The sequence below is a fragment of the Solanum stenotomum genome, chromosome 8, assembly GCF_019186545.1.
Source record: "Solanum stenotomum isolate F172 chromosome 8, ASM1918654v1, whole genome shotgun sequence".
In the NCBI taxonomy this organism is placed as follows: Eukaryota; Viridiplantae; Streptophyta; class Magnoliopsida; order Solanales; family Solanaceae; genus Solanum; species Solanum stenotomum.
Window position 1 is genome coordinate 28,684,898 of NC_064289.1, and position 11,534 is coordinate 28,696,431.

The following is an 11,534-nucleotide window of genomic DNA, read 5'->3' on the forward strand; positions in this document are numbered from 1 at the left end:
ACTCCACGGCTCTGTTTAGTATTTAAATGTTAGTATTAATAATTAATTAATACTAATTATATAAACTAGCCTTGTAATGAAATCAATAATTCCAAATTAGTTAACCAGATTTCCCTCCTTTGTGTGGCCCCCACTACACTCCAGATCCTTGTAATCTCTTAACCACATTTCAAACTCAACAGTTTCCCAATTCATGACCATCAGTTACGCTGTATCACACCTTTGCATTTTTCACTCTTTTTTTCCATTCAGAGCTAACAACAACAAAATAAAATTTGAATCCCAAATGGCTATATCATCAGCGTCATCGTCAATGCAAGATATGTTCAAACAACGCAAGTATCCATTCATCTTCTCTTTATTCCTTTTACTAATGTTCGTAACTCTCCTCCTCATTTCTAACTCCCAGAAATCACCCATTTTCGCTGCCATCAACTTTGCTCAACGCACCGCTCTAATCAAATCAGTCCCGGAGTTTAATCCTAACAGTATTAGTACTTCAACTTCAACCAATTTACACCAATCCGATGAAAACAATAATACTAGTATCAATCATGAGTCCCCGTTGAATAATGTCAGGATTGATCCTAAGTCGTCTAACATTCCGCTTACAATTAACCCTGAGAAGTCTGATACGATCATCAGCGATGAGTTGGAAACATTCTCTTATCATTGGAAGCTATGCCCAGGTCCACTGGCGGTTGATTACATACCATGCCTTGATAACTGGAAGGCAATCAAAAAAATAAAATCGAGAAGGCATATGGAGCATAGGGAAAGGCATTGCCCTGTTCCTAGTCCCAGATGTTTGATTCCATTGCCGAAAGGTTATAAGTTGCCCCTTCCGTGGCCTAAGAGTAGGGATATGGTGAGATTTTCCCTTCTTTGGTGGTAAGATTTTGTTTTCGATTTATGATACCATTTTGTTCTGCTCGTAATAGAAATAGCCATGCCTAATCTTCTTCTCTTTTTTTTTCTTCCGGATAGATATGGTATGACAATGTTCCTCATCCTAAGCTTGTGGAATATAAAAAAGACCAAAATTGGGTGAAAAAGTCTGGTGATTATTTTGTTTTCCCTGGTGGTGGAACACAGTTCAGGGACGGAGTGAATCACTACATCGAATTCATTGAAGAGGTAATATGTCTATTTGTAGCATTCTTTTCCTTAATCACCCCAAGCAACGCAATGATCATGTATAATGTATGTCCGTTTCTGTTGAACTGTGTTGCTGTAGATCCTCTGATTTCATGTTTATTGGATATAAGGAAGAGATATCTTACGCTTTCAAGAGAGGACTTCTAGACGTGTCAAACCAATATAATTCCATGCCTAATCAAAGTATTTGTAATGTGTACATTCTGATGAATGGGTAGATCATATTTTCCGTTGATTCTCTTAGTTGGGATCTATGACCTGACTAAATCATGGGATTATTTTAGTAGTTTGACAGTTTTTTTTTTTCAATTGAACAGTTTGTTCAGCTGGATATTGATAAACATCGCTGCAGTATTAATGTTCTTATGATCTGTTTAATCTGAGTTCCTTCTTGTGTTTTATTCAGACTTTTCCAACAATTCAATGGGGAAAGAGTATAAGGGTCCTTTTAGATGTTGGATGTGGTGTTGCTAGCTTTGGTGGTTATTTGCTGGATAAAAATGTCATTACTATGTCATTTGCTCCAAAGGATGAACATGAGGCTCAGATACAGTTTGCCCTCGAGCGTGGAATCCCTGCTACTCTCTCAGTCATTGCAACTAAAAAACTTGCATTTCCAGATAATGTATATGACATGATTCATTGTGCAAGATGCAGGGTTCATTGGCATGCAGATGGTGAGTGACTATTCTCAGATTTCTAGTCCTTCTATCAGCTACATTGTCGATATGGTAACTAATTGAAAACTGCAGGAGGAAAACCGTTGATGGAGCTCAACAGGATTCTTAGGCCAGGAGGGTATTTCATATGGTCTGCAACGCCAGTTTATAAGAAGGATGAAGGACATAAGAATGTCTGGAAAGGTTCCAACTCATGGATGCTTAGTTCTATGAATTAACATTTACTAACACTTGCTATATAATTTGGAAGTGAGTAATTTGTTATGCTTGGTAGCACATAATTTTCAGTCTTGTTCTTGCAGTTATGGTTAATCTGACTGAAGCAATGTGCTGGAAGATGGTGGCAAGGACCTTCTTTAAAAGGGGTAGAGTCGGGTTAGTTATATATCAAAAATCAGATTCATCTTCCTGCTATGAGAATCGCAAAGAAAATATTCCCCCTATGTGTGACCAGAAGAAGAATAGGCTGAATAGTTCATGGTACGCTTGAAACACTTTGATGACAATAATCATCTATATCTTCATTCTTATCATCATAACTTTCACATCCAATATGTAGGTACACACCACTGGACAGCTGCCTTCTACCACTAGCCTCGAGTAACTACAAGTGGCCTGCACCATGGCCTCAGAGGCTCAACACGAAACCTCTAAGTCTATCGCTCGAAACAGATGCTGAAGAGACATTCAACAAGGATACAAGACACTGGGCATCATTGGTATCAGATGTATACTTAGGAGGCCTTGCTATAAATTGGTCAAGTGTGAGGAATGTGATGGACATGAATGCAGGCTATGGAGGGTAAGAAAAATTTACTTTTTAACTTTTCTACTTCCATTCTCTGCTCTTTGTCTTACCGATACTCCTATGATAAAACAGATTTGCTACAGCACTGATTGATCGACCCCTGTGGGTAATGAATGTTGTTCCTATCAGTGGACCAGATACTCTACCTATTATCTTCGATAGGGGCTTGGTTGGCACGTACCATGACTGGTGCGAGTCCTTCAATACCTATCCTCGGACATATGATCTTCTACATTCCAGCTTCCTCTATGGAAATTTAATCCAAAGGTTCATTCTCTACTTCCTGATTACTAGTTTGATTTGTTATTAATCTGAATTACGCAAGATGGCGCTTGCAGTAATTCTAGCTCAATTTTCTTTCACAAGAATCGTCAGTCTTTTAACAGGCGTCTGCACATGTCTCTTGAGAAGAACTTTTAGTATCTTTTTTTTCTGCAGATGTGATCTAGTGGATGTCGCTGTGGAGATGGACAGAATGGTGAGACCAGGTGGATACATTTTAGTTCAAGACACTATACAGATGATTAAACAACTAGGCTCGATTCTACGTTCACTTCATTGGTCAGTAACTCTGCATCAACATCAATTTCTTGTTGGTAAGAAAGACTTTTGGCGCCCCAAAGATGTTGCAAGGGAATGAAAGTCCAAGCAGTTTTGTATATTTTACAGTGATATCTCCAGTTTATGAGTGAAGAGAAAGAAAAGTAGACATATATATAGTTCTCAACAAGTTATAGCAAATTTTCTTCTGAATCTATCCTATTGATTCATTCATTTCCCCTCAAGGAAGTATTGAAATGAATACAAAAAATTTCGAAAGCTTGTCGATTATTTGAGACAGTACTTTTGATGCAATTTTAGATCTTTGTGCAATATATATTGGCAACCAAAAAAAAAACACTCGCGCCATCGCAGAATGCTAATGGTACAGCAACTGATAAATCCACCAACTGTTTAAAGCAAACTTATTCTTGTTGGAGAATTTTTAATATTATTTTTATACTAAAGAAATTTTCCCCTTAAAATTTTATTTAGTATGATGATGGCATGAGTTGATCCTCAAATAAAGAAGTGAAAATCCATATGACCAATCCCAATTATTTGAGACTGCGGTGTATTTGTTTTAACCATTATTCTAAGCTCATTATGAAAAGAGAGTTGCAAGATGAAGGCTCAAAACTCAGGTTCATATCAAACACAAAGACAAGAAAAAAGAATTACATCAAGCAAATTATCAAAAACAAAGTTCATTTCCTAGCTAGAACACTTGACATCCTTATGGAAGCCTGCACCTTTGACACAAAAACATAAATTGTATAGGCAAACCACATAGGCAAGAAATTCCTGTAGTGTTACACACGGGATGCTCTCGTAGGACAAGAACGTATTCTTCAAACAAGGTGTCACAAAGCAGAAAATGAACCAAACTTCAAAGGAGCTGCTGCACAAAGAATGTTTGCAGTGTCATTCATAAGCTTGCCATTGGCAGCTGAAATGGTTCGAGAATAGCAATCAGCTTCATCGGAGTAAGAATAAGTTTGTTGAGTAGTTGCCCCACCATGTAAAACATTGTGACCTTGAACAACCATCCATCCATTGCATTGCTGCCGATTTGTCAATGAGATTGAAGGACCTCCATCCAACTTCTTCTTCTCCTTCCATTCATGATCCAAATCAGAAAGCATCAAGGTTGTATCATTCTCCATTGATGGTATAGTCTTAGATGTTATAGTAAGCGGAAATTTCCTCTTCACTTTGGTTTTAGAGATCGTGCCACCACTATTAGACAATACGCTAACTTCAATCTCTTCCTCCACTTTTTGCTTAATCTTTTTCTCAGTTCCGTTTAGATAAAAGTTCATTTTGTTCTTGAACTTCAATTCTCGCTTGATTATAGTAGTCAAATTTCCTGCAGTTGAGTTCACCCAATAAGAAATCTCACCCTTCCTCTTAATCTCAACCTCAAATGATCCATCCAGGCCTAGAAAACTCGAAGATTGCTCAATCTTGAACTTAGGGGTACCAAAATCAATAATTTTTGCCTGCACTTCACAAGGCAATACACAATTGTTATCCACCCAAAGGTGCAAATTGGCACCCACAAGCCAGAATGGGATACTATCATTCACCCCAAGCTCTAGAAAATGAGCTTGACCGTCGAGTAAAAGCCCCAAATATGGTGTTAAATCAATGTCATATGAAGGAAGATCAAATGCCCCAATTGAAACTAGTGGTTCCCAGTACATAGGATTAATTCCACCAGTGAATATAACAGGAAATGGAATTACGGATCCAACCAAAATCATATCTATATTCACCAAAACTTCCCTGTAGGATCCATGACCTCTCTTGGTAGTTAAATTATTCATTTGTATGTATGAATCAGGCGGATTCGTGTACCAAAACTCATCATAACCGTGTGATGATACGTAAATCTCAATCACAGCTTTGTATGTATTCTTCGGAATAATAACACTCTGCCCATGCATCTCTGATTCATTCAGAATTCGAAACCAAAATCCTTCACTCCCATTTCCCGATATAGGTATTATCAAATCTGCCGGGTTTTCAATCTCACTTTTCAAATCATTTTCCAGCTTCATTTTCCGATTATAACTGTTCGATAACGAAACATCCATTTTCTTAACATTATAGTAGAGGAAACTAATATTAACCTGATAAACACCGGTATAAACATCGTTGACCATATTTTCCATCATGACAGAAAGAGATATATTCTCGTTGACCAGGATGGAGGAGTACCTGGTAACATCCTTCGTTACAGTCCAGAAAATTCCGTCATCGGTAGGCTCAGCGGTGCTGGTACGGAGGAGTTCGGCGCCATCAAGCCAAACGGCGGCGATTCGATCGTATTGCTCACCTTTAGAAGAAACATTGAACTGAAGAGCCACATGAGTCCAGGAGCAATTGGCCGGAGGAGAGTAAGAGGCGGAGACCGGCGGGAGACCCATCGTATTGGCGAAATCATGAGTAAGGATATGAAAAGTACAAGAAGGAGGGAGATTTGTGAATGACAATGGACGAGTGATCTCTATGTATTGCTGTGGCTGTGAAGAAGTGTTGTGGCGAAGACCATTTTTGTTAAAGTGGAAATGGTGTTCAGGTAAGGAAGAAGAAAATGGGGCAATAAAGCTGATGGTGATGAAGTAGAAGATGAGAACCGCCATGAGAGGAGGAGCAGATACACTCATTTTTTTTAAAAAAATATTTTTTCAACTTTGGTGATTTAGATGCATTTAAGGGAGTGAGCGCATAAAGCTGGGATCCCATGTGTAGTGTTGACTAACAAAACCGAGTTGACAAAAGTTGTCAAAAATCTCTTTTAATTTCCGAATAAATTATTAATTTTATTTTAAAATTATTAACAATCTTAAAAAATACATTTTTACTTAACTAATTAAACTTAAATACTTCAATCTTACTACCCGACAAAAATATATTTCTAAATTTTTGCTAAGTTTAGGAGTGTTTTAATTTAACGTTTCTCTTGATTTTTATTAAGAGTCCATGTTCCTATAAGAATTTGAAACCAGTTGTTATATCATGTGGCAAAAGTGTATTTAAGTTTGTAAAAGGTGTTTTTAATAATTTGCGTCAAGTTTAAGTACATTTTTAATACTTATCTTTTATATGTTTAATATTATTAAAATGTAAGATATTTTGATATATTTACTATATTTTTAATTTAAAATCATATATTCAAAAAATTTCATTATTTTTTTAAATTAAGTATTAAGTAAACAAACAAATTTTAAATAATAATACCTGTCAGCATTCAATATTTTACGTGTTTTGGCATTAAATACTTGGCCATATTTTTTTTAAAAAAAATTGAATATGGCAGTTTTTGTCGATGGACAAATGATCAAAGATTATAATGTGTAAACAATTATGATTGTGGTCCTTACTAGAGCCGTACGTTCATAAATAGACTATTAAAAATGGTCATGGTACCCAACTACTTCACTACACTGATATTTTTGAATTATTCTCACTTTTCTAAGTACTCCCTCCGTCCCTATTTACTTGTCCATATTTCCTTTTTTGGTTGTCCCCATTTAGTTGTCCATTTTGACAAATCAAGAAAGGACAACAAATTTTTTCCTATTATACCCTTATTTACACTTCTTGAAAATTGTAAAAGTGTATGTTGTTTCCCTTCAATTTATTTCACTTTAATTCAAATAAGTGGTTGTAATTTTGAAGTGAAAAGTTGTCATAAGGGTAAAATTATAACTTCACTGTGCTAATCATTGTTGCCTTAATCTGTGTGTCATTTCTAAAGTGGACAACTAAAAAGGGACGGAGGGAGTATATATTTGTCTTCTTTCATCTCAAAATGTTCTGAAACAGAAAGAGTACATATTTTTTTCTCAAAAAAAAGTCATAATTCATGTTGCCTTTTGTACTGTACTGTGTTACTCTTCTGGTCCAATGAAAATAAAAATTTTGATATTTTTTTAATAGTTTAAAATAAATAATTTTTTCAAAGTTTAAGAATGTATTAATTATTTTTAAAAAATATTATATTTGTAATGATTTGGCACACATCTTAAAAACAATAAATAACAGAGGTAATTACTTCATCTGTCCCTATTTAGTTGTCAAATATTTTCTAATTTGATTTCTTCTTTTACTTGTCATTTTTGACATATCAAGAAAAGATAAAAAAAAATTCTCTATTATACTCTCAATTTATTAGCATTGAGTTAATGTCTTTAATAGAGATAAAATGGTAAACTCACTATACTGATTATTATTTTTCTTAATAAGTGTGTCAAGTCAAAATTTGACAAGTGTTTGTAGATAATGTCGCAATGAGCTTGAATTTCTTGTAAGAGAGCGAAATATCTGCACATAGTCTGAATACTTTTTTATTCATTTTTGTCATTTCATCTTCAACGGTAATTTATTATATTTATGACATATTACAGCAATAATTAAATAGAAACGGAGGGAATATTACAATTTTTCTCCGTACCAAACACACCTTGGTCATGCAAGTAAAATAATAAAATAATTCGTATGATTAATATTTAAAATAATCGACTGAATGCTGAGATCAGTCATATACTTGGCAATTGGCAGGTGTAAATTGTAATTGTTTTACCCTAAAATTTAAAAAAAAAAAAAAAGAGCTTAAGTGGACGGCTTCGATTTAGCTTTTAACTATCCTCGATTCTATCGACTTATCTTGTTCAACTTGGTCTCTTTCAGTACTTATGTTATAATAAAGTGAAAATGGAATTTCAATTTTCATAATTGATTAATTCTGTTCAATCTAAATCATGTCAAATCTCATATTCTTCTTCCTCATAATAATATTAATCAGCTTTATTAATGCTCCAATTTATTCTTCCCTTGAAAACCCTTGTCACTTCATCAAACATGGTGTTATTCAACAAAAATACTTAGAAATAGGTCGTCCATTGCCCTTCGCTAATCTCACTCCTTCCTGCACTCTTCCCATTCTCTCTCATCACTTCGGAGATACTATCGGTCTTCCACCTGTCTCCGTCGCTTACGCGCCGCCGGACAATTGCTCTTGGAACCATGTAGCTCTTCAATTCAACGCCTCTTCCAATGGAATACAGTATGACCGTATCGCCGCCGTTTGGCTTGATGGTGCCGATATCTTCCGTACCAGCACCGCGGAGCCTACTGAAAGCGGCGTCTTCTGGACTGTTACTAAGGATGTTACCAGGTACTCGTCTCTCCTTGCTAAAGAGGATATTTCTCTTTCTGTTATGCTGGAAAATATGGTCAACGATGTTTATACAGGTGTTTATTATGTTAATGTTACTATCATATACTATTATATTGAGGAAATGAATGTTCCGTTATCAACTATTAGTACTAATCGGAAAGTCAGAATGGTAGATGATGTGTTTGTGGATAATCCTATAAGAGGTTCGTTGGGTTTGAATGAAAAACCAGCAGATTTGATTATTCCGATTTCGGGTAATAATGGAGGTGAAGGATTTTGGTTCAGAATTCAAAGCGATTCGGAATTGAAGGGGAAGAGTGTTATCCTACCGAAGAACACCTACAAAGCTGTCATGGAAATTTGCGTATCATTCCATGGCTTGGATGAGTTTTGGTACTCAAATCCCCCTGATTCTTACATAAGGGGAAATAGTTTGACTAGCCAGAGTGGCCATGGATCGTACAGGGAAGTTTTGTTGAATATCGACAGGAACTTGGTAGGATCTGTGGTTCCATTTCCTGTAATTTACCCAGGTGGAATTAATCCCCTTTACTGGGATCCAATTGTTTCAATTGGGGCTTTTGATCATCCTTCTTACGACATCGATATAACTCCATTTTTGGGGGATTTACTTGACGGTAAATCCCATTTTATGGGGCTTAAGGTGCTGGATAGTCTCCCTTTCTGGCTTGTGGATGCGAATTTGCACCTTTGGGTAGATAAACAACGCACAAGTGATTGTGAAGTGCAGGGTGAAGTTGTTGACTATGGAACTCCAGATTACGAGATGAAGCGGTCTTCAAGCTTTAAGGGTCTAGATGGATCGTATGAAGTTGAGTTGAAGAGGAAGAGCAAGTATCACGGGTGGGTAAATTCGTCAGCAGGCAATTTGACAACTACAGTTTCACGAGAACTCAAGTTCAAGAATGAGATAAAGTTTGATAACAAGGGAACTGAAAAAAAAGTAGAGCAGAAAGTGGAAGAAGAGATTGAAATAAGTGTAGTCTCTGAAACAGGTATGAAGATTTCTCATACAACTATGAAGAGGGAATATCCTCTAACTATAACCACTAAGACTTCGAAGCCATCAAGAGAAGATGGTACAATCATTATGCATTCTGAATTAGAAAATGAATGGAATGAGGAGAAGAAGTGGAGTGACAGAGATTCACATTCTTGTTCAAGCAGTTTGAAAAATAGACAAAAATGCAAAGGGTGTATGTCTGTTCAAGATCGCATTGTTCTACAAGGTGGAGCAACGACTGAACAGAGTTATTCATATAATGGTGAAGCTAGCACCTATTCTCGGGAAATCGCAGCTGTCAATGGCAAGCTTGTACACGATTCTGCAAACTACGTAAAGTCTCCTTCGGTTTCTGCTATGTAACACCTTTTACAAGTATACTTTCTTGTTAAATAAATAATGCTCTCCTACCAGGAGATCTCTGTGTGTACTGTGTAGCATTAGAGCAGATATGATATTTTCGGTTTTTTTTTTTTTTTTTTTTTGGTATCTATAACACTAATTCCCAAGTGCATCTGGGATTTGGATGTCATCACGCTTTGAACATAAAAGTTACTATCACAAAATTGCTAATTTTATCGATGGGACATTCCCTAACAATTTTGCTTGTTAGTAAGAGATTTTTGATGGAAAATTCGTTGAAAATATTATCTACAAGCACAATGTTGAAGAATTAGTGATTTCTACTAATACATATTGCTATTTACACTATCCCAAATAGGGCAAGTATGTTGATTTTCGCGACTTTAGATTTTGATCTAGTTATTCGTCATTTCAATTTATTTATATAAATACATCAATCAAATAAGAGTTTGTTCCAACTTGTGAGTTAGTGTGAAAAAACAAAATAGCTATCAACAGCCCACATATATTTTCAGTTCCATTATTAAACAGTTATCACATAACATAGTATCAAAGAGACCAAATTTTAAGTTTTAAGAAAGAAAGAATCTCCTATTCCGTTGTATACATAAAATTAAATCTTAAACAAACATGAGACAAAAGGCGAGGAATCAATTTCCAAAAAAAAATGAATAAAGACACAAAAGCTAAAAGTCTTAAAACAAAGTGACAAAGTGTTGAAAACATTCTAAATTCGACACTAATTATTAGTTTCATGTCTGAACTATTGACATTCTTAAAAACATCTATTTATTTAACTAATTGAATTAAATACATCTCTGATCTTGTATTATTAATTAAATACACGCCCAAAATTCTTGTCAAGTTTCGGAGTATTTTTAACACTTCTCTCGATTTTTTATTAAAAGTCGCATGCTCTTACAAGAGTTTGAAACCACTTATTATGTCATGTGATAGATAGGATGTATATCTAAGTTTAATTTGTCATAGAAAACTATTTTTAAGATTGTTAATAAGTAAAGGTCAAAACTAGTAATTTACGCTAACGCTGGAAAAAATTTAAACCCCTACGCCGCCGGCAATATTTGCCTAGTTTTGCAGACTATTTAAGTGCTTTGTAATTGTACATGTTGCTATTTCTAGCAAGTTACATTTGTTAGAAATAAAAAGAAAGCAGATTTGAGAGTAAAAGTGAACGAAAAAAAAAGAAAAAAATAGTGATGTTAGAGAACAATTTTTACGTATTCATAAAAAATTAAAAGTATTATATCAAGTAACTTTTTTTATGGATTCTTTTTTTAGCAACTATTTCCTTTGTCCATTTTTATTTATTCATTACATTATAAATAATTATTCATTTGTTACAAGTGATAATTTATTACTTAATTCCTAATTTACTGTTATTATTAATTATAGTCATTTGTCAATTTTTAAAATATAAATTTATTATTTTCAAAGATTGATATAGTAAAATTATCTTTATTATTCATTAAGAGATATGTCAAATTAGTACTGAACAAGTAAAGATGTAAATAACTGAAGGAGTAGAAACTAAATTTCCTAATTTAAAAAAAATAGGATTAAAAAAAAGAATAATATTATACGACATTCCATTAAAAGTGTGCACTTTACATATTCTTTAAGAAATTAATATATGAATGAATTGAGAAATGATTTTAGAAAAATAATTAATGTTAAATGTAATAATAGAATAAAAAATGTCTATCTCTTAATATGCTAAAGTAAAAAACTAAAAATGATAAATAATCAAGA

At 34.5% G+C, this 11,534-nt stretch overlaps 3 protein-coding genes across 3 annotated transcripts; 2 read left to right on the forward strand and 1 right to left on the reverse strand.

The window, feature by feature from the left end:
• Nucleotides 1-286: 286 nt before the first annotated feature.
• On the forward strand, nt 287-3,448 carry LOC125873381 (probable methyltransferase PMT22). The gene is made up of 8 exons (XM_049554315.1): nt 287-868; nt 988-1,137; nt 1,565-1,835; nt 1,911-2,021; nt 2,141-2,318; nt 2,398-2,640; nt 2,719-2,913; nt 3,085-3,448. The coding sequence occupies exons 1-8, from the start codon at nt 287-289 to the stop codon at nt 3,284-3,286; spliced, it is 1,932 nt and encodes a 643-aa protein (XP_049410272.1). The 3' UTR covers nt 3,287-3,448.
• A 407-nt stretch (nt 3,449-3,855) lies between these two features.
• On the reverse strand, nt 3,856-5,874 carry LOC125873060 (peptide-N4-(N-acetyl-beta-glucosaminyl)asparagine amidase A-like). Its single transcript, XM_049553916.1, has one exon. It carries the CDS (start codon nt 5,856-5,858, stop codon nt 4,050-4,052), a length of 1,809 nt encoding a protein of 602 aa, XP_049409873.1. The 5' UTR covers nt 5,859-5,874; the 3' UTR covers nt 3,856-4,049.
• A 1,962-nt stretch (nt 5,875-7,836) lies between these two features.
• On the forward strand, nt 7,837-9,875 carry LOC125874669 (peptide-N4-(N-acetyl-beta-glucosaminyl)asparagine amidase A-like). Its single transcript, XM_049555663.1, has one exon. The coding sequence runs from the start codon at nt 7,956-7,958 to the stop codon at nt 9,759-9,761; it is 1,806 nt and encodes a 601-aa protein (XP_049411620.1). The 5' UTR covers nt 7,837-7,955; the 3' UTR covers nt 9,762-9,875.
• The last annotated feature ends 1,659 nt before the right edge of the window (nt 9,876-11,534 follow it).

What these genes read in the sequence shown, in the direction of transcription:
- LOC125873381 (XM_049554315.1), top strand. Translation starts at nt 287, where the DNA reads ATGGCTATATCATCAGCGTCATCGTCAATGCAAGATATGTTCAAACAA. An exon ending in GGCCTAAGAGTAGGGATATG is followed by an intron (nt 869 to 987) that starts GTGAGATTTTCC and finishes TCTTCCGGATAG; the next exon opens with ATATGGTATGACAATGTTCC. An exon ending in GGTTCATTGGCATGCAGATG is followed by an intron (nt 1,836 to 1,910) that starts GTGAGTGACTAT and finishes TGAAAACTGCAG; the next exon opens with GAGGAAAACCGTTGATGGAG.
- LOC125873060 (XM_049553916.1), bottom strand. Translation starts at nt 5,858, where the DNA reads ATGAGTGTATCTGCTCCTCCTCTCATGGCGGTTCTCATCTTCTACTTC.
- LOC125874669 (XM_049555663.1), top strand. Translation starts at nt 7,956, where the DNA reads ATGTCAAATCTCATATTCTTCTTCCTCATAATAATATTAATCAGCTTT.